Here is a 25,188-nt window from a genome sequence, read left to right as displayed (position 1 = left end):
GGATTTTTTTCCGGAGCACAATCAGCCCTGCACACGTAATTGTAATTTATGAAATCAAAATGCGTAATTGTAATTAACAAAATTCAAAATTTGAAAGAAAGTACTTGAATATTAATGAAAATTATAAAACTTAAGATCATATCCTAGTATGTGAAAATTTGGTAATTAGTTCTGAAGTTAGTAAAGTGTTCCATTCATTATTTTGCACAGTGTACATAATTAAACCTCTGAGAGTTACTTTTGGCTGTTTTTGAACTTTTAGCTTACTACAACACATATTCAGTTTCAACCATGCTTTTAACAAGAAGAAAGTGCATGGCATGAAAAAAATGGTACATTTTTTTCAGTATCCTAAAGTTTGGAGGATTAAAGCATTTTATGTACAAATGGTGGTTTACCACAGATTATATGTAAGAAAACAGTTTTATAAGGGAAAGAAACTGTGTTTACATAGGAAGATCATGGTATTTCTTTTTTCATAGTTTAAAACAACTCATCATTCCGTACTATCATTTAGAGCTCCATTTATTGTGATGATTACTTTTCTAGAACCTAAAATTTTTTAAAAAAATGTATATTAATTGATATCAGGGAGTTTCAATTTCTCTCTACATAAAGCATAAATAAGGCTGTCATTTTGAATTAAAACAATGGAAGGAATCGCTGTGCTCTAAAATTATAAAATAGAAAACAATGTATGTAAATTAACTGCAACTAAATTACTACACTTTTTTGTACTTCTATATACATTGTGCTCTAAGTAAGGTAGAATCTCAATACCAATTAGTTTCATAAAAAACAGTTAAAGAAAGGAGTAGGACATCTGGAAAAATCTACTCAGTAGTAAATTTGTCCAAGAGTTTAAAGGTGAAAAAACAAACCATTGTATGTTTAAAAAAATAAGGGTGTCTTTGTGCTATAATAAAATTGAACACCGTGTATAACTTAGCAACAATTTAATCAGATAATGCTTTTTTTTCACTTTTATACAGTGCATTCTTATTTAAGATACAATCATCATGCTAAGATAAAAAAATAATAAAATTAAAAAAAACAGTGAAAGAAAAAAGAAGGACTAGAACATTCTGCAAAGGTAATTTAAGAGTTTCGGCTAAAAAAACAATAAATAAATTATTGTATGTCAAAAGAATAAAAGGTAAATTGTGCTGTAGAATAATATTATAAAACACAATTTATAACTTCACTACATTATTTATGACTCAATAGGTTGTATACTATTTGAGATAGAATCTCTATGCTATAAGATGGAAGGAAAAAAAACAGCGTATGAGAGAGGGAATAAAATATTCTTCCAAACTTACACATTAATTTTGAAATTTCCAAAATATGCAAAATAAATTAAATATTATAAAATTTAAAAAAAGGTTTATGTATCAATAGTTTCATTTCTTAGAAATGTGTGCACATGTACTTTCCTCTAATTAGATTTCCGTGCATGTAATATGCTTAGCATACTCAAGTTAAGGAGTGTGAAACAGTGGTCATTTTGAAATAGGAATCAAGCAGAAAGAAAGAGTTACTGAACTGTCTAATTAACCTTTCCTATATCAACTGTCCCACAGTTGGTATAACTATTCACTGGAATATTTCTAATAACTGAGCTTTCAAGATAGCGTAGCAAAAAATGTAAAAAATTTTTACTACTTTAAAACTTTAATTTTTGCAGGGGTGATTGTGAGCCCAACTCAAGAATCCTGAAAATTTCTTGAGTAAAATCATTAATGACGCATTGCAAAAAATTTATGTCTTTAGAAATTTAAATCATTGATATTTTCACAACATGAAATTCTAAATATAAATTTTTCTTTCCCATGCCCACCTGTGTTAACATCCGTCATTTCAGGCATTTGCAGGGCATTACATTTCTAAATAAATTATATGCAGCATAATTTAAATTAATAATTATGTATAAGTTTCCTTTTATCTCTACCCACGTCAAAATTCATGCTGGTACCAGCAACAAAAATATGCTAGTTTTTGCTATGTATTGCTAGGTCTGCTAGATTTTCATGCTAGTGTATGCTTGCCAGCATCCCATGCAAGATACCTAGCATACATCTTACCAGCATGATAAGCTTTGTACGAGCATCTCATGCTTATTAGCTGTTTAAGCTGGCTCCCAAGCATGGGGAGGTAGGTACCTTAACAAGCTATTATATGCTTTTTTATGCTTGCCAGCATCACATGCTAGATACCTAGCATACATCGTACTAGCATGATAAGCTATGTACAAGCATCTCATGCTTATTAGCTGTTTAAGCTGGTTCCCTAGCATGGTGAGGTAGGTACCTTAGCAAGCTATTATATGCTTTTTTATGCTTGCCAGCATCACTTGCTAGATACCCAGCATACATCGTACTAGCATGATAAGCTATGTACAAGCATCTCATGCTTATTAGCTGTTTAAGCTGGCTCCCAAGCATGTAGAGGTAGGTACCTTAACAAGCTATTATATGCTTTCTTTTTGCTTGCCAGCATCACATGCTAGATACCTAGCATTCATCGTAATAGCATGATAAGCTATGTGCAAGCATCTCATGCTTATTAGCTGTTTAAGCTGACTCCCAAGTATGGAAAGGTAGATACCTTAACAATCTATTACATGTTTTTTTTATACTTGCCAGCTTAATATGCTCTACAGACAGCTTAGGCGAAAATAGCATTTTTTATTTTTGTCAAATCTTTAGACCTTGTTATACTTATTTAAACTAGGTCCCCAGAACTTGTTTAAATTTTATTATTAAGATTATGAAATTGTTATTATGGAGAGTAAATTAATATAAAATTTGTAAAATGTAAGAATAAAAAATGCAAAACAGTTTGCTTCTTCTTAAGGTCTCTTCCAGATGGTTATGTGTTAAAAGTAAAAACCTTACAGACTTTATCTTTAGTTGGAAAAAGCGGTAAAAACTGTTCCACTTTGTTGTTATCAATCCAAAAGTATTGTTTGTATATTTATTAAGTCTCATATAAGACAAAATTCATGCATGCTCATCAAAATTCAGACTGGTACCAGTAACAAAAATATGCTGATTTCAAACCCATGCTGGAATAGCAAAAATTCGTAGCAACGGATGGTAGAATTCTCTTGCTGGAATAGCAAAAACTCCTAGCAACGGATGGTAGAATTCTCTTGCTGGAAGAGCAAAAATTCCTAGCAACCGATGGTAGAATTCTCATGCTGGAATAGCATAGAAAACTAGCAAGTGAAGGTCGTGATTGTTGCTAGACTAGCAAGATATTCCAGCAGCACAAGCTGGTATCTGTATGCTAGACAAGCAAATAAAGTGTGCCAATACACGGTATGGCAAGCTAGTTTTTTTGCTGGTACCAGCAAATATTTTTGCTAGATCATGCTGGGTTTTTTTTCTCTTTTTTTTTTGGTGGTATATTGCATTTCAAGCATGCCTAGCAAATAAATAGCAAAAATTTTAACCTGAATCTAACTTTAATACAAGCTCATTATTGCTGGAATAAATAACGTATTTAAATTTGCTTCATTTAGAAATATTTTTGGGATTACATTGAAATTAAATATTGCATTCGCCATGATTTCACCAAAGCATATTATTAACAAGGTTTTCTGGAAACATGAGGAAGGTTAAGAACATAATAATGATATGGATTTTTTTTTAAAAATTAATTTAGGTTTTCTAACCGAAATAGTCAGCATTTTCATATATAGTTCTATTTGAGAAATTCTAACAGAGATTTAAATCAATACTATACATTTATAACTGAGTCATAAAAAATAATCAGTAAAATATATAGCTTGACATTTATTTATAGTCAAATAAATTTCTTAGGCAGCAACAGAACAAGGCCCGTGACTTTTTACATTGCATAGAATATCACGTTAAAAAAAATTTAGTCAATATTACAGAAAAATATATTCCCTTAAAATTCTTTCATTCAAATTTATGTCCGACTTTAATTTGAAGTGATGTTTCTGAATTGAATAGCAAAAGTTCCTAGCAACCGATGGTAGAATTCTCGTGCTGGAATAGCAGAAATTCCTAGCAACGGATGGTAGAATTCTCTTGCTGGAAAAGCAAAAACTCCTAGCAACGGATGGTAGAATTCTCTTGCTGGAATAGCAAAAATTCCTAGCAGCCGATGGTAGAATTCTCATGCTGGAATAGCATAGAAAACTAGCAAGTGAAGGTCGTGATTGTTGCTAGACTAGCAAGATATTCCAGCAGCACAAGCCGGTATCTGTATGCTAGACAAGCAAATAAAGTGTGCCAATACACGGTATGGCAAGCTAGTTTTTTTTGCTGGTACCAGCAAATATTTTTGCTAGATCATGCTGGGTTTTTTTTCTCTTTTTTTTTTGGTGGTATATTGCATTTCAAGCTTGCCTAGTAAATAAATAGCAAAAATTTTAACCTGAATCTAACTTTAATACAAGCTCATTATTGCTGGAATAAATAACGTATTTAAATTTGCTTCATTTAGAAATATTTTTGGGATTACATTGAAATTAAATATTGCATTCGCTATAATTTAACCAAAACATATTATTAACAAGGTTTTCTGGAAACATGAGGATGTTTAAGAACATAATAATGATATGGATTTTTTTTAAAAAATTAATTTAGGTTTTCTAACCGAAATAGTCAGCATTTTCATATATAGTTCTATTTGAGAAATTCTAACAGAGATTTAAATCAATACTATACATTTATAACTGAGTCATAAAAAATAATCAGTAAAATATATAGCTTGACATTTATAGTCAAATGAATTTCTTAGGCAGCAACAGAACAAGGCCCGTGACTTTTTACATTACATAGAATATCACGTTAAAAAAAATTTAGTCAATATTACAGAAAAATATATTCCCTTAAAATTCTTTCATTCAAATTTATGTCCGACTTTAATTTGAAGTGATGTTTCTGAATTGAATAGCAAAAGTTCCTAGCAACCGATGGTAGAATTCTCGTGCTGGAATAGCAAAAATTCCTAGCAACGGATGGTAGAATTCTCTTGCTGGAAAAGCAAAAACTCCTAGCAACGGATGGTAGAATTTTCTTGCTGGAATAGCAAAAATTCCTAGCAGCCGATGGTAGAATTCTCATGCTGGAATAGCATAGAAAACTAGCAAGTGAAGGTCGTGATTGTTGCTAGACTAGCAAGATATTCCAGCAGCACAAGCTGGTATCTGTATGCTAGACAAGCAAATAAAGTGTGCCAATACATACCATGACATGCTAGTAATTTTGCTGATACCAGCAAATATTTTTGCTTGATCATGCCGGTTTTTTTTCCCTTTCTTTTTTTGCTGTTATATTGCATTTCAAGCTTGTCTAGCAAATAAATAGCAGAAATTTCAACCTGAATCTAATTTTAATACAAGTTCATTATCGCTGGAATACATAATGTATTTAAATTTGCTTCATTTAGAAATATTTTTGGGATTACATTCAAATTAAATATTGCATTCGTTATAATTTAACCAAAACATACTATTAACAAGGTTTTCTGGAAACATGAGGTTGCTTAAGAACATAAAAATGATATGGAATTTTTTTAAAAATTAATTTAGGTTTTCTAACCGAAATAGTCAGCATTTTCATATATAGTTCTATTTAAGAAATTTTAACAGAGATTTAAATCAATACTATACATTTATAACTGAGTCATAAAAAATAATCATTAAAATATATAGCTTGACATTTATAGCCAAATGAATTTCTTAGACAGCAACAGAACAAGGCCCGTGACTTTTTACATTACATAGAATATCACGTTAAGAAAATTTAGTCAATATTGCAGAAAAATATATTCCCTTAAGATACTTTCATTCAAATTTATGTCCGATTTTAATTTGAAGTGATGTTTCTGAGGTGCAGATCAAAATTAAATTAACCTATTTTTCACGTGTAACGAGAAAAATAAAAACATAGTCCATCTTTATTACATACTGCAAAAATATTCATTTGCATATAGTGATGCTGAACATGAATTGAGCAAATATTTTTTTTAATTTTACATAATGCCTTTTAATTGCGCAAAATGTGCATTTAATAAAAATTGTAAGTATTTTCAGAATGAACACACATAATTATTTTGCGTAATAATTTTATTTATGTAGTATTATTATTATCTGGGTTGGCTGTTCAAAGACGAATATAAAATAAAAATATAAAATCATAATATGACAAGCCTTCGTTTATTCGTTTGAATCACCATGTGACATACAACATCCAATTTATTTTTATAATGTAAGTCATAGATATTTGTACGTCACCACAATTAGTTTATAAAGCATGTAGTTAATGTTTATAAAGACAATGGGCTACGTAACAAGTGAAACGTTAACCCACGTGGTTTTTCTTGCTTGGTCAGTAGAGCTACTCACGCTGCATGCGCAAAAATTACATATGCCAATTTGATGGAAATTCAAACAAAACCTTATTAGTAAATTCTTCGTCGGAAAAGATATTTCACTAATCAGTTTCTTATTCTCATAACCAAAAACCATTAAAAAAAATTTTTTTTTTCAGTAGGAATGGTTCTTGAGATTTTCCACCTGTGTCAAGCATATAGTTGAGATAGTATTTCAACTCTAAGGTGTCAATATGTTCCGCAGTTACTCTGAAATGAATATTGTGCTTTTTCGATTATTAAACTAGTTACCGTTTAAGGAATTTTGCAATTGAAAATAAAATCTAAAAAACTAAATGAAAAACAATAAAAAACTTTCTCTCTCATCCTTTGGGATGTTTCTCAAACAGTCGCCAATAGCCCGGGGTGCAACTCTGGTGCTACGACTCTGCCTGAATCATATTTTTGTTTCCCATTTAGTTCTTTTCAAACTAGTAAATATAACTGTTGTGTTAACTTTATAACGAAAGTAATATTTGATAGTTCACGTTTTCACTATTAAACATTTAAACTATTTTAACCAAAATGAAAATGCCCTCTGGGGTCAATTCTAAAGATGCGGTAAAGTATGAGTGCCTGTTTGAATTGCCATTGTGTCGTAAGAAACAGGGGTGTCTTAACAGTTGGGAAAACAGGACAATGCCCAGGGGATCCCAAAATAGTTTTTCAATAAAAAGATATTTCATTACCTGTTAAAAGTATTTGGTATCCAGAGATTGAGGGTGTTCCACGTGTTTGCTCCGCCTAATGTGTTTGCCCTGGGTGCCCCAAAAGTAGCTACGCTAATATTTAGAAATCCATAAAAATCACCCACAGCTCTCGTACAGCTTTAGAAATCAAATGCTCAATACCTTGAATTATGTAACGTTTAAAATAAATTTGAAAGACCTATTGATAATGAGCGTTGCTTGCTTTTTCGGCAAATCACACCGTAACATAGGAAAATTTTCGTGAAAAAATTAGTAAAAGTACTTAAATTTTTATTAAAAATGTGTTCTTTATTGTTCAATTTAATTAATTTTCGAGATCTTTGCAGTATCCAGTTTTAAGTTTGATCACTGTGATTTTAAAAGTGTTATTTCGTCAATAAGCTTTAATAAAATCTTCATATTAGCCAGTATTTAATTAATGTGCCAAGTACATAAAAAAAAGAGAGAAAGAAAAACTGTTAGAACAATGTTGTCCTTATTTTTATTTATTTATTTTTTTTTCCATAATTGTTGTCATTGCCACAATTCTGTCATTATTTTCGAAAGCAAATATCAAAAACTGTTTTTTTTTTACTGAATGTAAAGTTAAGAAATACAGTACATTTTTGCGATAACTAGATAAAAAAAATTATTTATTTATTTATTATCTATATGTATTTTATTAAATATGTTCATATAGAGTTATTAAATATGTAGATTTATTTTAAAATATTTATTTATTATTACAAGGAACATAGAACCCTTAATTATATATAAATAACTGATGGAAAATAACTCGGAAATTGATACGAGATAGTTTAAAAAAAAGAAAATAAATAAAAAAAATTATGCTTTTTTATTTTTTAATAAACTAAATAAATAACTGAATGTTATAATAAATTTGTGTCATAATAAAATAAATAAATAAAAAGTTGAATATTTTATTTAATCAAACTATTTTCCAATACACTACATTTTATTCACAAACAAGTTTTTAAATTAAAAGTATACTTTGCAATAACTAGATAAAATATATAGATTTATTCATTATCTATTTGCATTTTATTAAATATATTTATATAGAGTTATTAAATATATAGATTTATTTTAAAATGTTTATTTATTATTACAAGGAACATAGAATCCCTAATTATATATAAATAACTGATAGAAAACAACTCGAAAATTAATACAAGATAGTTTAAAAAAAGAAATTAAATAAAAATAAATTCATGCTTTTCTATTTTTTAATAAACTAAATAAATAACTGAATGTTATAATAAATTTGTTTCATAATAAAATAAATAAATAAAAAGTTGAAAATTTTATTTAATCGAACTATTTTCCATCGATTATATTTAGTTAATTGCGTTAATTTGTTTGTTTTTTCTATTTGTTGCTTTTCTCATAAATATTTATATACGATATAAAAAGCGAATAATAACATAAGAAAGAAAAATAGCTGTACATTTTCATAAAATCCTATTAAAATGCGCTCTCTGGGACTAAGTAGAATAAACGTTCTTTTACTCCTTTCAATTAGTGAATTATCACTGAACTTTTTCAACTTTTGATCCGTAAAACTGGTGCGCTTTCTTGATGACTAAACTCGTTTGAACCTTGCTCCGATTGTTTACACGCATGGCGGCAGCAGATTCATGTGAATGTGGTAAGTTTTCTTTATGTTATTTACTATTATCACTTTTATTTGAACGTACTTTATCTTTATTATTAATAGTTGATTTGAGTTTCATTTAAATAATGTGTACACATTTATTATCTATATTATAATGTTATTATTAGCATTGAATTGCAATCAAGATAGGCTTAGCAGTCTATTTACATTTTGAATTCTTTTAAGAAAGATTCTGTTTATTTTAGTTTACAGTAAAAATGTTACATCTTAAATATTTATATTACAGTCCTAATTTTTTTTTGACGAAATTAGCTTTTAAATCATATATAATTTCTCTAATTGCTTACGTCATGTAGTATGATAGTTTTAGCATTTGAAGATAATGTTAAAGTAACGTTTGTATAATTTCTATTAAAATAATTTTTTTATTATAAAATTTATTTATTCGCAGTTGTGATTAAAATTTTGGCTTGCTGTTAACCTATTCTATTGAAATGTAATGTTAAAATAAATGCGTTTTGTAAAAAGAAAAAAAAAATTAACTTTTAATTTATTTAAGATAAAATTTTCTAATAGAAATATTAAGTAAACAAAACTTGTGAGTTTTTAATTTCAGAGTATTTAATAATGAACAATATATTTACTAATTTTCAAATTTGTGATTTAGAAACAAAAATATATTACAAATTAAGAGTCTATGAATGTTTATCAATTATTTCTAATATTTATTTTCAATCTAACTATTTTTATTTGAATCTTTTTGAAAAACATGCTTGATATGTGTCAATGGCATTTGTATAATTTTAAATAAGTAAATACATTTAAAAAAAAATATTTTTAATAAATATGTAAGGACTAAAACATTTTAAAAATCATTAATTTTGTTCAGCATTGTTATATCAATGTAATCAATATTTTTTTTTATTTTGTTCTAGCTAACATTAGAAATGTTTCAATTGATTTATAATAAGTTCACGAATTCACAGCAGGGATTTAAAAAATTATTTAGCAAAGTAAACAAAAAGAAAATGTAGGAAATTTTAAAAAATTTAAGTTGGTTGCTTAAAATTGCTTAAAATAAAATCGCTATCACTAAAGGTGTTTTGAATTTATCTTCAGCTTTTTCATCTATAATTAGATTTCTTTTTATTTGTGTAGGTATCTACTTCTAATTTTAATGCTGTATCTTTTGCTCTATATTTGAAATATTATAGTGGTGCTCAGCCTGCGACTAGTGAGCCAGATGTAGCCTGCTGACTGTTGATATGACACAAGGGAAAGCTTCTAAACACAAGTAAATCTATTGCTTTTTCCATTGTTATTGCTGTGAAATTTCAAATGGTTTTAAAAAAGCAAATATTTTTAATGCAAATTTCAGTGATTACGCTTAGTTTTACCTTATTTTCTCTGATTTTTTTATAAATTCAAATGGGGTTTTGACTGCTTTTAGACAGTTCAAACTACTATCGCCATGTGGTCATTAAAATTCTGATTACATTTAATACGATATTCAGACTCTTGAATTGTGCTTTTAGTTATAATAACCACTTCTTCATGCTCTTTATTTTGTGTCTAACAATTGAAAGTATTTGATTTTCTGAAAACATATTATCAAGTTTACTGATAAAAAAATTACACTGAATTTACTGATAACAACTCGTAGAACATAAAAATTAACATATATGCTGCCTACATGAACATGTGTGGCTCTTAGTTAATCTAGGGTGACCCGGGGTAATTCATGATCGCTCTGTTTCTGGGGTAAATTATGATCACCTAAGTTTTATTCAAAAAAAAATTTTTTTTTTTTTTTTTTTAATTTGAGACATGGACAAGAATGCTTGTACACTTTACTAAAGTATAACTACAATTACTAAATAATAGTTTTTTGTTTAATCTAACAAAATAAGTATCTTTTAAATTGCTTTCCGTATTTTCCACTTGAAAGATGGGTTTCAAAATGTGCACATTTCTGCAAAGATCCCCCTCCTTTTCTTAATAATAAATATTTTGAGTTACTTTCTTTTTCCTTGATATAAAAATAGTGTACATTTTTGTTTAATTGTTTCACATCTACTGTAAACATTATAATTGATTATAGGAAACTATATCAAATGTTGTCCCCTACAGATGGGATAATTATTGATCACTGGGGTAATCCCTGATCATTGTCATTTCTTCTTATAAATAGTATAATAAATACCTAATTATCTTGTCTTAAATAACAGTTCATATTTATTAACTGGAACGACTATAAAATATATTTAACTGTAATCACAAAATTTGTTTTTAACTGCATACAAGACAAATGTGTTCTGATTTGAACCATTTCTAGTTTGTCTTACCATGCTTCTATCTTAATTTTTCGTGTGTACATTGTTAGAATAATTTTTAAGTTTATAAATTAGCCTAATATAAATCTGGTGAGAAATTATAAGCCTAAAAGAATGCTAAGCTTCTAGAAAGCAAAATTAGTGAATTTCTTTAAATGATTGAAAATGAAAATTTCAGTGTGAGAGCTACTGCCAGAGCTGTTGACATACCTTACTTAACTTTACACTCTCACTTAATGAAGTTAAAAAATCCAGCAAACCCATGTGGAACACTTTCTTATATTCAAGCAGAACATGAGAATGAGTTGGTTGCTTGCCTAAAATGTATGGCAGATTTTTGGAAAATTTAAAGTGTTAGTCTTTATTCTTGCTTTTGAAAAAATCGTTTTATTAGCTGCTTAAACATATCTTTTTGGTTTATTTGTTTGATCTTGATGTCTTATTAGTTAATTACCATTGTATAATTATTTTTAAACAGCCCCTTTACTATTGAAACTGGTGATCAGTAATTACCCCAGAAGTGATCAGGAATTACCCCAGAAATGATCAAGAGAAGAGGTAATTCCTGATCACTAAAAATTTAAAATCTTTTAAATTCTAATTAGATTTTCAAACAAAAGAAGGTAGCATAGGACTCATCTCATATAGTCTCAAACTTCCAGTAAATATTTAAATTCTATCTTGAATAGTTTTTTCACAAAATAGATGTTCGTATTTTTTGATCAGGAATTACCCCAGGTCACCCTACCTGCTGTATTTTCACTTAAAAAGGTAACATTCCTACATTATAATGAAGATATGGTGTATAAAGATTGTATTTTATAGGAATTAGTTGAAATGTTTTTTGCAAAATAAAATTAAATAATACCGCTCGCTAATACCTCTTTTAAATAATACCGCTTTTTGTAATGAAGACGTAAATAAAGGATGGGAAAAAAAACATGTTTTTACTTTGTTCGTAGTTCTAAAAAATTTTTACCAAAAATGTATTTCTATTAAACTATTATTTAGAAAATGCTATTATTTATTGCCGTCCAAGTATTAATGCAATTTTGCTTTATTAACACAGCAATATATTAACAAATATTTTAAAGCTATGAATATCAGTGGATATTTGGAAAAACTTGTATACAGGCATGCTTCATGAATTTTGAAATTGCAGATTTCTCTAAAAAAAATTTATTTAACTTGAGACTTAAACCAATGAACAATACTTTTAAATTTTAACACTTATTCTTAATGTGTTCATTTGCTCTAACCGTGACTTAACTTAGAGTAACTAACTTATGTTTTCTACTTAGCATTTCAGTTAGTTCATTCATATATATTCTCTCACAATATACAATTCCTATTAAATTTGGTTTATCACCCATTTTCCAATAACTATTTATAAAACTTATTTTTTTATGAATATTTATAACTTTAAATTTATAATGTGAATGTTTTATTTTGATTTAGTAAATCCATTGAAGAGGACATTACAGGAGCCAATAAACTGACAGCATGGACAGAAGGGTCTGAAAATTATGGTGTTAGAATTGGCAGGAAGTAAGTAAAGTACTTAACTACCTTAAGTATTTAGTTTAAAATTATGTGTTAATCAAGGTTTTGATCATGCCATCTACTGTTTGTGTTGGAGGGATGATTGTTTTTAATGAGGGGTTGCTTTGCTTAAGGAAACTTTAAACAAAATTATGTTGTGGAAAAAGAAAATTCTAAGATTTGTTTCCCCCGTGTTTTTTTCTTTCTGTGATTGATAGCAATAGGTCCTTTTCATTTAGACATTTTTTACTTAGATTAAAATATATTTTTACAAAAGATTCATATTAGAGATAATGTGACTATAAAAAGTTAATATAACAATAAAAATATGTGAAAAATTAGTTAAACATACTAAATTAAAAGAACTTTTTTTTAAAATATTTGGAGAGGCAAAATACATTTAATCTATTCCTTACAACTTTGAAATATGGGAATTGTAATGGAACTCTCCTTCCACATGAATCTTTCCAAGCCAAATTGATGGATACTGAAGGATCAAAATTTTGATCCATCAGTAAAATTTAAGTTATCTGCAACAGGGGTCTGTCCAAGCCAAATTTACTACCGTTTAGCGGTACCTTCACAAATTCAACTTCAGGAAAAAACGGTAGTTTCACAAAATATTTTTTCTTAAAGTTTTATTATGTGTCTCGTAAGGAACGATAAATCCATATTTATCATAATTTATCATATCATAATTTTGTGTTGGTTTTTTAATATAATTTTTAATTTTCAAAAATTATGTCTAAATTTTCACAAAATAGGTACCGCTCAGAAAAAGCTTGACAGACTACTGTTCAAGTCATAATGGAGACATTGAATTGAAAATTCTATTATCTTGAGTCTCAATATTGATGTTTTTAGATCATTAAATGGTTATTTGTATACTATATGTATATAGCAATGGGGAAAAGGTACTAGTTTTTTTATTTAAGTTACCTCTCTCTCTCTCTTTTTTTTTTTTTTTTTTTTGACTTCCCACAGTGGTGAGTAGTAATTTTTCAGGTCTAGTTATGGAATTGAAACAAAATTTGCGATGAAAAGTTACTCCCATGGTATGACATCCTCTTAAAAACACAATGTAGCATTAGATTAAATATAAAATGGAAAGACAAATGAATTTTAAATATTTTTTGTTAAAATATCTTAATGTGAAAAAAAGCATTTTGAAAATATTAAAATAATTTAAAACATAATGTTTGTATGACTTTGTAATTAAAAAAATTAAAATATCTAATTTAAACCAACTAACCTTAGTATATACTAAATCAAGTAATATTTATTTTTCTTTAAATTTTACTTTTATTTTGAGAGTTTATTACTCTCAAAATATTATATTTTACAGAAAATCTTTTAGAAAAAAAGGAATAAAAGTAATAAATAGGTAATAAAATAAGAGTTTATTACTCTCGAATTATTATATTTTACAGAAAATCTTTTAAAAAAAAAAGGAATTGTAAAATAATTGTATTAAAATTACCCGCTCTGGGCATGGATGTTTCTTTCTCTCTATCCGTGTTCTCTGTCCTTTCTCCTTTGTGTGTGAATGAGACCCGCCCTATAAACGGGTTGTGGTAGTGTGACATGGGCGACACTGCTCCACCACCGTGGCATCACCACAGGTGCCCACTGGGTAATGAAAAGACAGTTAGCAGTTCTGGCACTTTCTGTGGCCAATGGACAATAGTTCGAAGTGCCCGCCATTAAAAAAAAAAAAAGTTATTTCATTTCAATTTGAAAAGCGCAATGGGAAATAATACTTCAATTTTTTACAGATGCGTAGGATTTTCAATTTAATATATTATTAGAAAATTTTTTTTTAAAAATGACTTTTCTTTTTTATTGGCATTAAACTTTAAATAATTGAAAAAAAGCATCTGCAATATTAAGTAATCGATTGTTGTTGGGCCTAAATATGATAGCAGGTGTTAAAAATGTTTTTTATTTTTAGACTGCTTGAATTCTTATCACTTGGATCACTTTCATTCTTCTAGGGTTCTGCAGAACAATGTTTAGGAACTGCTGGTATTTTTAATAAGAACAAGTTAATTATCAATTCTGATAAATAATTTGCTAGATAAATTTTGGTGAATGAAAGTGGCAAATCACTGAATAATCGCTTTCCCCAAAAAATACCACTTTTTTGTAAAAAAGAAATTTTACTGCAATATTTATAACAAATTTGTTTTGTTTTTCTAATCGTAACATATTTTTAATACAGTTCTTTTAATAATGTTGGCAACAGGGCAAATCGTTAGGAATGAGCATGTTATGGAATGGAAAGTAGTGTAGTAGTTTTCTGCATTTGTTAAATTTGCTATACTGAGTACCAGCTTTTATTCTTTAGTCAGTCAGGTGCCTGGGAAATTGTATACTCTTACTTGCTACTCCTAGATTATATGCGTTTAGTTTAAATCTTTGTTTTTGAATCTTTATCAAAATCAAGATAATGTTAATAGGAAAAGTCAAACATTACTTGCGAATTCCGTTGCAGCATATTTTATGCAGCAGCCTTTTTTGCTAACATTTTAGATTTCCTATGATTGTATATAAAATCATGTCTTTTCTTACCAATACAAATGCATAAAAATGTAATAAGACAATCAGGTTTGTTTAATATGTAAGGAAATATGTGATGCTATCTTATAAAAAATATTACTTTGATTTAATTTTGTGCAAAACGAGTAAATATATTCAAATTTATTTTATAAAAAGTAGTAAGTTTAATTCTGCAGTCTTATATGAAATTGTGATTTAATATTGCTTAAATTTTATTTATTTTTTTAAGGTGCAGCAAAGCTTTATTATAAGGAGGCCATAACGGCAGAAATGTAGATATTGAAAATGAGGAAGAAAAAATATTGTATTATTAGTTGCATTGTATTTTTCTAAATAAATGTCTTTTTTTTATCTTTGTATTTTTATTTTTAAATAAATATTTTACATTTTGTTTAGGAAAGCAACAACAGAAAGACCTTTAATTAATAAGCTTGGCATTTAAAATTAGTTTGTTTACAGTTACAATATTTAGTTGTAAAATTGTCCAATTTAAATTTTTGTTTTAAATTTGAAATTCCATTTTCTTATTTCCTCCCTTTATATGTAGAATTATATCAAAAGCAAGCTTTACCATTTTAAGTGAAATTAGACTTTAAGTAAAATTATAATGATAACCAATAAATTATATTGCATCATAATGGATTTATTTTTTGTTAGCCCATTTTAAAAATCCATCATACTATATAGAATATTCTATGTTGGCCCAACATGAAAGAGTGCCAATTCCTAACTTTGGATGATGATCTCATCAAGCTATATGTTGGTCTTTAATGAGAATTCAAGATGGTAACCATCAAATTTATGTTGGTCCATCAAAGTTTTTTGCCTTGGATTGGTGGTAGAGAAATAATCTAAAAATAGCAAAATTTGAAAGCAACTGATGGTAATATTCTTATGCTCGAATAGCAAAAATTAAAAGCAACGGGAGGTAGAATTTTAACAACTGAAAAGCATAATTTAAAAGCAACTGATAGAATTCATGCTGGAATAGCAAAAATTCCTAGCATCCGATGGTAGAATTCTCTTGCTGGAAAAGCAAAAATTCCTAGCAACCGATGCTAGAATTCTCTTGCTGGAAAAGCAAAAATTCCTAGCAACCGATGCAAGAATTCTCTTGCTGGAAAAGTAAAAATTCCTAGCAACCGATGCTAGAACTCTCTTGCTGGAATAGCAAAAATTCCTAGCAATCGATGCTAGAACTCTCTTGCTGGAATAGCAAAAATTCCTAGCAACCGATGCTAGAACTCTCTTGCTGGAATAGCAAAAATTCCTAGCAATCGATGCTAGAACTCTCTTGCTGGAATAGCAAAAATTCCTAGCAACCGATGCTAGAACTCTCATGCTAGTATAGCACAGAAAACTAGCATGTGATGGTCGTGATTGTTGCTAGACTAGCAAGATATTCCAGCAACACAAGCTGGTATCTGTATGCTAGACAAGCAACAAAGTGTGCCAATACACGGTATGGCAAGCTAGTTTTTTTGCTGGTACCAGCAAATATTTTTGCTTGTTCAAGCTGGTTTTTTTGCTAGTACATAGCATTCCATGCTTGTCTAGCAAACAAATACCAGCAAGAATTTTAACCTGGGTAATCACATTTATTATTCTACCAGAAAAAAATATTTACAAACAAAAGAGATGCCAAGTATAAATTCCAGTTCTAATGTTTTTAAATAACTTATACAAGAATTTTTATACATAAATGTGATCGATGATTTCTTGAAACTTCTGCACCTTAGATTTCCGGAAATTTCGTGGTTAGCGAAAAATTAGGAAATCCAGATTTTTTCCGGAGCACAATCATCTCTGTTTTTGAAAAATGGGAGGGATAAACTGGAATTAGAGTATCTTTTTCCTACCTCAGTGACATTACTGCAAATAAAGGGGCCAAGGCCTACTGTCCCTATCTCAGTTTTCTTGACCTTGGACTCTGGGGTGGAAAAACAGATGTTCCGGTTGGGTGGTCAGCTGAACACGACACCCCCAGTGTTTAGTCCCAAAGCATGCTTGGCACTCATTTTATCTACCCACTAAAAGGATGAGTCGACCTTGCGTGGCTCAATGATCGAGCCAAGGACTTGTGACACGAGAGTGCGAAGCTCTTTCAAAGGCAGAAAAATTTGCACCACAAACTTAAGACTGCAAGAGCTATAACAATGGTTGGCATATGCACATCCACAATTAGAAGATCTGTTTCATACTTCACATTTCTAAAGTTCTTTGGAAAGAAATGGTGTACAGTTTAAGAAATAGCAATTATCACAAGTTTAGAGTCTAACTTTATTGCCAAAATTATTTATTAACGAAACCGAAACTCAGAAAAAGAACAATGGTTTATAAGGCAAAATTAGTTACTAAACTGTAAGGAGAATCTGTGCTAAAAACAGCTACCAACCAATATTGAAAACTGATTTAAAAAGAAAGATAATGGGTGTACTTGATGGGTCTCATCTGACTGTTATTTCCTAAAAAAAGACAAACTTATTTGACAGGAATGGGACGAATAGAATTTCATTGAGTAGTTTTTGTTGGTGTTCAAACACTAAACTAAAAGTAATATTACTTAAAATAAATAGCTACCACCAGAAAGTAAAATAGTTATGCTAAATAGTAAATTATAAACAAATAGTCTTAAGGGTAGCTTTTTAAACAGATTTACTTATAATTAAAAGATAATAGATACAAAATAGAGCAAAAAAAAAAGATAGCTTACCAGCTCTATTCCTGTGCTCACATAGCCAAATACCCTGCCAAGTTCCTAAATTTAGTTGCCCATTAGTAATTGGAAGAGTCAAACTCGAGCCCAAGAAACAGGCTTTTATATGAGCAGGCTGCAAAAATAATATATTTTAAAAACATATAATTGACATATTCATTTACAAAGGTATACAAAAGACCAACTTAGAATTTCCCTTCAAAATTTAAAGAAATAAAATTGATATTTTTGGTTTTGAGTAAGCGATTTAGAGCCACATATTTGCCAGTTTTTAGATTTTTAAAAATTTCATTTTATTATAGTTCAACCCATTCTCTGTTGCCATCGCATCTCATACATTCTGCATTTTTGTGCCTGTATGGTCGACGTCGCATGCCATGCAACAATGAGAAATTTTAATTCATTGCTACTTACACGTCGCTTTAAATCTTGCGATTGTTTTTGTATTTCTGAGCATTGCTAAGAGATGGTGCAACTAATCTCACTTTTTTCACAATTTTCGCAGTGAGATTTCAAGCCTTCAATTGAAATAAAAATAATTTTGTACTTTCTGTAATTTCGCTTTCATTAGTGTTAACGTAGCATATCAAAATAGTTATGATAGTTTTGTGATATATGTGATTTTTACGCTCCGATGCCCAAGACTGATTGCAGAGCTGTTTTAATGGTAAAGTTGGAAAATTATTTTTCAAAAAATTTTTTAACCTTATTTTAATAATTATTTCATGCATTTGTTTATTTTAAACACCTTAAAGCAATAGAGTTAAATAAAAGTTAGTATCAGACTTAGTAATAATATCCAGTTAATCACCTTTCAAATTATTTTTTAAAAAATAAGACATAACAGTTCTGATGGGATTTGTTCTTACAACAGTTAAATAACTTTAAAAGCTATTCAGGCTTTTGGAGGAAATGTTTAGCTACAGTAAAATTTTTTGTTGATAACTATTCAAAACCTATTCCAGTTGAAAGTTAAAAATTTAAAACAATTCTTTTGCTACATTTATTCTCATTTATAGTTTAAATCTTCCTTATTAATTGTTAATAATTTTTATGAACAACTAACCATTATCTTTATAATTTTTAAAATCTTCAATTTAAATAAAATTTACTAATCTGTGTCCCTTTTTATAGAAATGTAGAAAATAGAGATTTTCAGCAAGTTATAATTACTGCTCTCGATGTCTCTTTCTTTCGAGGGTAGTGTTAAAATCTTCCCAAACTGCAGGCTTCTCCCCAACATACCCTGGACCGTCTTGGACTGGACAAGAGGGACATTCTAGAAAACCCACTTTTAGTGGCCGACTTCCTCCGGGTCATGAATTTCACGGACATTGTTTAGCCCTGCTAATTTTGGGGATTAGGAAGAAGAAAAAGAAGACTGCTCTCTATGAACAATGCAAAAACAACAAGCAAACAATGACAAATGAACAATGAACAATGCTCTCTAAACAAGCAAAGAACATTAGTAAAATTTCAGGAAACTCACATAAAAAGCATAAAATGGGATAAATAAAAGCAACAATAGTTTGTCTATTTTATAATATGAATTTTATAATGCCTCATTGTTTTTTAACATTGTTTAGTATTATTTCATGAATCAATCAACATGTAAGTAGTATTTCACACTTAAAAAATTACATGTGCACAATATTTTAACATAAAATTGTCTTAAATATAATTTTAAACTTTCATAAACATGTATATATTTTTAAAAACAAAACTTTATTTACCATGTCATCTGGGCCCTCACAAGAATGCTTAAAAGGAATGCTCTAAAAAATATAACATTTAATTAATTAATTTCATGCCAAAACTAAATATAAATGCATATTTATAGCATTTTCTTTTTTCAAAAACACAATGTGGTACTATGTGAACCAATGGCAAAGAGAAAAAAAATATCAAAAAACAATTCACAGTTGAACAATGCAAAAGAAAAAATATAGCTCTTCAGTTACAAGAGATGCCAGTTTTCTTTCAGTTTAAATGAATAATAACATTTTTAAAAAAAATTGAAATAAATACAAACAATTAGAACTAGTGCCAAAATACAAGATAGATTCCATGTATTTGCAGTGGTGATAAGTTGTTTTCAATAACATAACAACTATATACTTATTTCAACTTTGTAAAATGTTTTTGAGAAATGTAATGCTCATTCCACCAAGATCTTGTTATCTTTAACAATTGAAAATATTCAAGATAAAACAAATTATTGAAATTAATGTATTTCAAATTATTGCTTTCAGTAAGTTGCATCAACCAATTCAGAATATTTTCACTAGCAAAGGACATCGATTTGAGATTCTCAGTATGTTATTAATTACAGAACTAGATCCGTCATCACAGTTAAGATATATTTTACGACTTGCCTTATGCTAAAGAATTTATAAGTCAATGCTAAAATTTCAATTCAATCTATTATATTTTAAGTTTGCCACAGTAATTTTTTATAGGAAATAATGTGATAATTATATGTGAAATTCTAAATTTTAAACTTCTTGCAGCATGGTATTATTTCAGAAGAACGGGTAAAAAGGTGAAATATTTATTTTTTTAGATTACATTATAAAAATACTTGTTTCAGAACTACAAAGCAATTACTTAAAAAGTTGCATACAAATTCAACTCTCTTTTTTTTAAACCTAAAGAACATAAGATGATCAGCTAAAACAAATTTGTATGAGTAAAATTTCATGACTGGTTTCAAGAGAGAGAAAAAAACTAATATTGAAAAAAGAAACTAAAAATATTACTAATTAGAATAGTATGTGCTAACTTCAATTTAGCTATCAATGCAAGTACATATTTAGCAGATTTTTAACATATTTCAACCACAGTATACTCTCAATATCTCAAACTTTGATACTGAGAAAACCTTGTTACGTCCAAACAATATTTTTCCCTGAGGCATTATATATCCACCTAAAGTTAATTTGAATTCCTATATCAAAGAGTTTCTTCTCAAAACCTTGTTACGTCAAATTTTTTTAGTTATAAAAAATTTATTTTTTCAGAAAAATCAAAATGCAAATGTTTAATCCATAATTATTTTTGTCTTACTCCTAAAAGGAAAATTCTATTTATTGTAATTAGAATTACAGTCAATTAAAATACATACATATTTATTAGTAGTTATTCCTATCTTTCATGACTCTACTTCCTAGAATAATATTCTAGAATATATTTTTCTACTTTTTAGAACATATTTTGTTCTGAAATTGTTATCTTAAATTTTTTATAGGGTCCTTTCAACTTTAAGATATCGAGAGTAAACTGCATATCCATTTAGATATATGTTTATTTAAATGCAAGCATTTTTTAAAGTTATTAAATAAATAGCTTATTTAGATTGACAATGAAATTATTTGAATGATAGTTTTACCAAAAGAAATTTTGAAAAATTGATTGTTTTTGTTTTTTTGTTTCTTAATCTAACTGATTTGTTCATTTGATAACTCCAAAACAGGATCTTTGTCTCAGCAATTTTATGCGGGTGTTCAGCTTTGATAAAAACAACTAGTATTTAATATAATCAGTGATTAGTTTGTAATAATTACCAATAATTTTAACCATTTTAGGTTAAACTTATTAGTAATTATTAGAAATATTAATGAATTTAATTATAATATTTTTTTAAACAGTAACAGTAAAACATTACAAAAGAGCAACACATAAAAAATTTTTAAAAAAAATTTTTTGCATTATCTGATAGTTTATACTTTTCACATTATTGTGCCAAAATACTGAATTGATTGTAAAAATGCAAAAGTTACAGCATATGTTAAACACAGCGTGCACTGTGACTTGTGTGAAGGAATTGTGCACTTAGCTGATTAATAGATTTCCTCACTCCTACCAAAACATTTTAGTAAAATACTATAATTTTAACTATCTTATTGATACAATTTGCTTAAATTACATAAGAAAAAAAATTAATGGTACTTTCAGTATAAATAGTTCAAATTACATTTATTTCAAAGAGTTCTCCTTAATATTTTGGACACATAAAAAAAATCATAAATTATTATTAACTTAAATTTAGCAAAGTTAAAAAATTAAGAATTTTTTTTTTCAAGTAATAATTTTTCTAATTTCAGGGATGAGATTGACCAAAAGGCAAAAAAGCTGAATTTCCAAGCAAATAAAATTTACGTACGCGCAATCGGTCAACAATAAATTCCAGACAGTTTAAGATAATAAATAACAATGTGTTGACATAAAATTGTGTATTAATTTATTATTATATAAATGATTACATCGATACTTAACATTTAGTAAAAATAAAAATTACCAATTGAAAAAATAAAGCTAGAAATTATATTTTTCTTCAGTTCACATAAGAGACAATTATTACTTGAGAAACTGTCTGGTTTAGCAAATTAAAACTACTAAGAACATACATTAACATTCCATTTCTGTTAATAAATACTGTTACATGATTTAAGGCAAATATATCAGTAACATGACTTTTCAAATTATTTTGAAAAGAAAATCAACTTTTACAATTGGAAAATCACTATGTTTATATTATAATCTGATCTAACTAGAGCCCTGTGAAACATATCAATAACTGTGAAGTAAAAATATATAGTAACTCCTTAACAAACAAAAATTGCTATTTTAGTTCGAAAAATTACATGATAATCAGCAACTGCTTAGATAATTATTTTTCATTTGATAAGAACTTTGCATTTTATAGCATAAATAACAGCAACATTATTTTTTAAATTTTGCATTTTGATGCTGATTTAATTAACTCTTTTTCCAAAAAAAAAAAAATTAATCACTTTTTAAGTGCGATATCTTTTATATTTGCTATATTTAGTCGTCAGTCCATCTTCAAACATCTTGTGACAAATCCTACTTTTTCTTCTTTGCAAGCCCAGAGTAAAAGTTTTGAATATATTCTATTCCAGTTTCGCTGATGTTGTAACACCTACATATACTAATAATCGTCATTAGAAAAACAGTCACCTTTAGAGTAACTAAATCAAGAAAAAATTTACTTCTTACAAGAATCGCAATAGTTGATCTTAAAATTGCGCGAATGCAAATTGCAATCCTGGATTTCAAAATAGCGTGAATATGAATCACGATTATGGATTTTGAAATCACGTGAGTATGAAACTAGATATACGATTTTGAAAATGACAAAATACAAACTGCGATATAAAATTTTAAAATAGGGTAAATACAAATCATGATTCATAATTTTTAGATCGCATAAATACGAATCATGATGCGTAAATTTTAAATTGCATAAATAAGAATTATGAGGCATAATTTTGAATGCAAATCCCAATGCCTTATTTTTAAAGCACGTATAAGACGAAAATCGATGTTTGATATTATAACCGCATGAGCGAATCACAGCATTGGATTTTAAACTCTTGTGACTGCGAATCGCTACATAGGTTTTTAAAAAGGCATAAATACAAATCACGATATCGGATTTTAAATCTCGTAAATAAGAATTGGAACACACAACTTTTAAATCACGTAAATACGAAAAGCTATGCTTGATATTAAAATCGCATGAATAAGAATCGAGATATTAGCAGATTCCAGGCTTGCGACTTCTAAAAGACTGTCTTGTCTGAAGCAGCGTCGTTTGAATTACGAAAATAAGAGCTATCTGGCTGGCGAGTAAAAATGCGGAAAATCTTATCTTCTGTGCGTAAAAGCGGAGAAAATAGCTCAAATAAGTAAAAATGCGGAAAGGGTTGGTAGCCTTGTAGTTTGAATTTCCTGTTTACCTTTGAAAATCGGAAATAAAAATAATTATTATATTTCAGTGGCTGAATTTTCTGAAAAAGCGGAATATTTATTTTTAAAAAAAGCGAAATTTTAAGAAAATCAGAGTTTTTGATAAAAAGGCTGAAATTCGAGAGACAAAAGTGAAAAAAAAGCGGAAATCCGCTAAAAAGCGGAAAAATCTCATCCCTGTAATTTTTAGCAAATGGAGTTTTCTTTTCCTTTACTTAAATATGAAATTTTGAGAGCTAATGTAATTGTACATTGTGATTTTGTTCCCCTAAAAAAATTGAAAGACTGAGAGGACAATAGCACATAATTTACTGGAAACATTATTAGAAGACCCAAACAAACTTTTGGGTGATAAAAATTAGGAGAGATGCTGCTGCTAATGAGATGTGTGTAGTTAAAGAGTTATGTAAACAGAACAAAATTTTATATCTGTCATTTTGTTAATTACAATTTAGTAAATCAACAACAACCCACTGATTAATTTTAATGCATTCTTTTATAATTGCATATTTAATTAATTATCTTTCAACAAAATGCAATTGACACGAAAATGATGAATCAATCATCTTTTTTATTTTGATTCTGACAGATAAGCACTCTTGGAATGCTTGCCACCTCTACTTTAGCACATACATCAACAAATATGCAGTCAGAGTCTTTAATTAATTTTTTTTAAAGGTTTGCTAATAAATTTATTGAAAAATTTTGGAATATATAAAATTCACAAAATTGCCAGCATAAATGTGAAAGTATGGGAGGACATCTGCTGCTTTGAATTGAATTGAATTATAATTAACTATAATTTAATTGTCTCTTAGTGTTATAAGAACAAATTAAATTTGCCTTAAAACAAAGTATAGCAGGTTTTCAGCAATTATGGTTAAAAAAAAAACTCAGAATGAGAATTACATTTGTACCTGACTTTTTAAAAAAATAAACTCAAACTAAATTTGTTTTGAATAGGGTTATACCGGGTACTTGGTCAGATATTCAATACTTACGTTTTGCAAAATTATTTTACTACCCAATACATGGTTTTTAATCTCAACGCTTGTTACTGGCTACCCAGCCAATTTTACCTCGCATCCAGTGACAACATTTAGACATAACTATATTCAGGTTTATAGTAACTTTAATATACTATCAGTGTTTTCATCTCAGAAAAAAAATGGGTGAGAATTTCTCACCCTTTCTCAAAAACAGGGTGAGATTTCAAAAAGTTAAGTGAGATTTCAAAAAAAAAAAAAAAACACAAAGAGACTTGCAAAAAAATAATAGCTTTAATTATAATGCATTTTTAACATCTTCTAATTTTTAAAGCATTGAATATTTTTGCTGCATCATCATATGGAAAATGTTCTACATCTACTTTTTCATCAGCTATTCTCATTAGGTTGCTCAAATGCCTATTTGTTTCATTTTGATCGTTTCTACCCACATTTGTTTCATTTTCATTTGTCCGTTTCGGAGTAGAAGATATTGGCTTTACAAGGTATTTGTCCATCTTGCATTAACGAGCAAAAAATTTGA

At 28.3% G+C, this 25,188-nt stretch overlaps 1 protein-coding gene and 1 long non-coding RNA gene across 2 annotated transcripts in view; one reads left to right on the top strand and one right to left on the bottom strand.

The window, feature by feature from the left end:
- LOC107453387 (uncharacterized) overlaps positions 1 to 25,188 on the bottom strand; it is a 39,490-nt gene that overhangs the window by 5,780 nt on the left and 8,522 nt on the right. The window contains exons 5-7 of the mRNA XM_016070208.5: positions 19,620 to 19,661; positions 17,884 to 18,001; positions 451 to 552 (exon numbers count right to left, since the gene is read on the bottom strand). Of these exons, the coding sequence (XP_015925694.1) occupies positions 497 to 552; positions 17,884 to 18,001; positions 19,620 to 19,661 (216 nt within the window). The 3' untranslated portion in view covers positions 451 to 496. The remainder of the gene's footprint in view (positions 1 to 450; positions 553 to 17,883; positions 18,002 to 19,619; positions 19,662 to 25,188) is intronic.
- On the top strand, positions 8,704 to 15,521 carry LOC147815917 (uncharacterized). Its single transcript, XR_015431449.1, has 4 exons — positions 8,704 to 8,769; positions 9,951 to 10,030; positions 12,528 to 12,617; positions 15,400 to 15,521. It is a non-coding gene; the product is annotated as an uncharacterized LOC147815917 (long non-coding RNA).

The sequence above is a fragment of the Parasteatoda tepidariorum genome, chromosome 2, assembly GCF_982258835.1.
Source record: "Parasteatoda tepidariorum strain Cologne lab strain chromosome 2, Ptep-v5.0, whole genome shotgun sequence".
NCBI lineage: Eukaryota > Metazoa > Arthropoda > Arachnida > Araneae > Theridiidae > Parasteatoda > Parasteatoda tepidariorum.
This window is presented reverse-complemented; position numbering and strand designations above follow the sequence as displayed.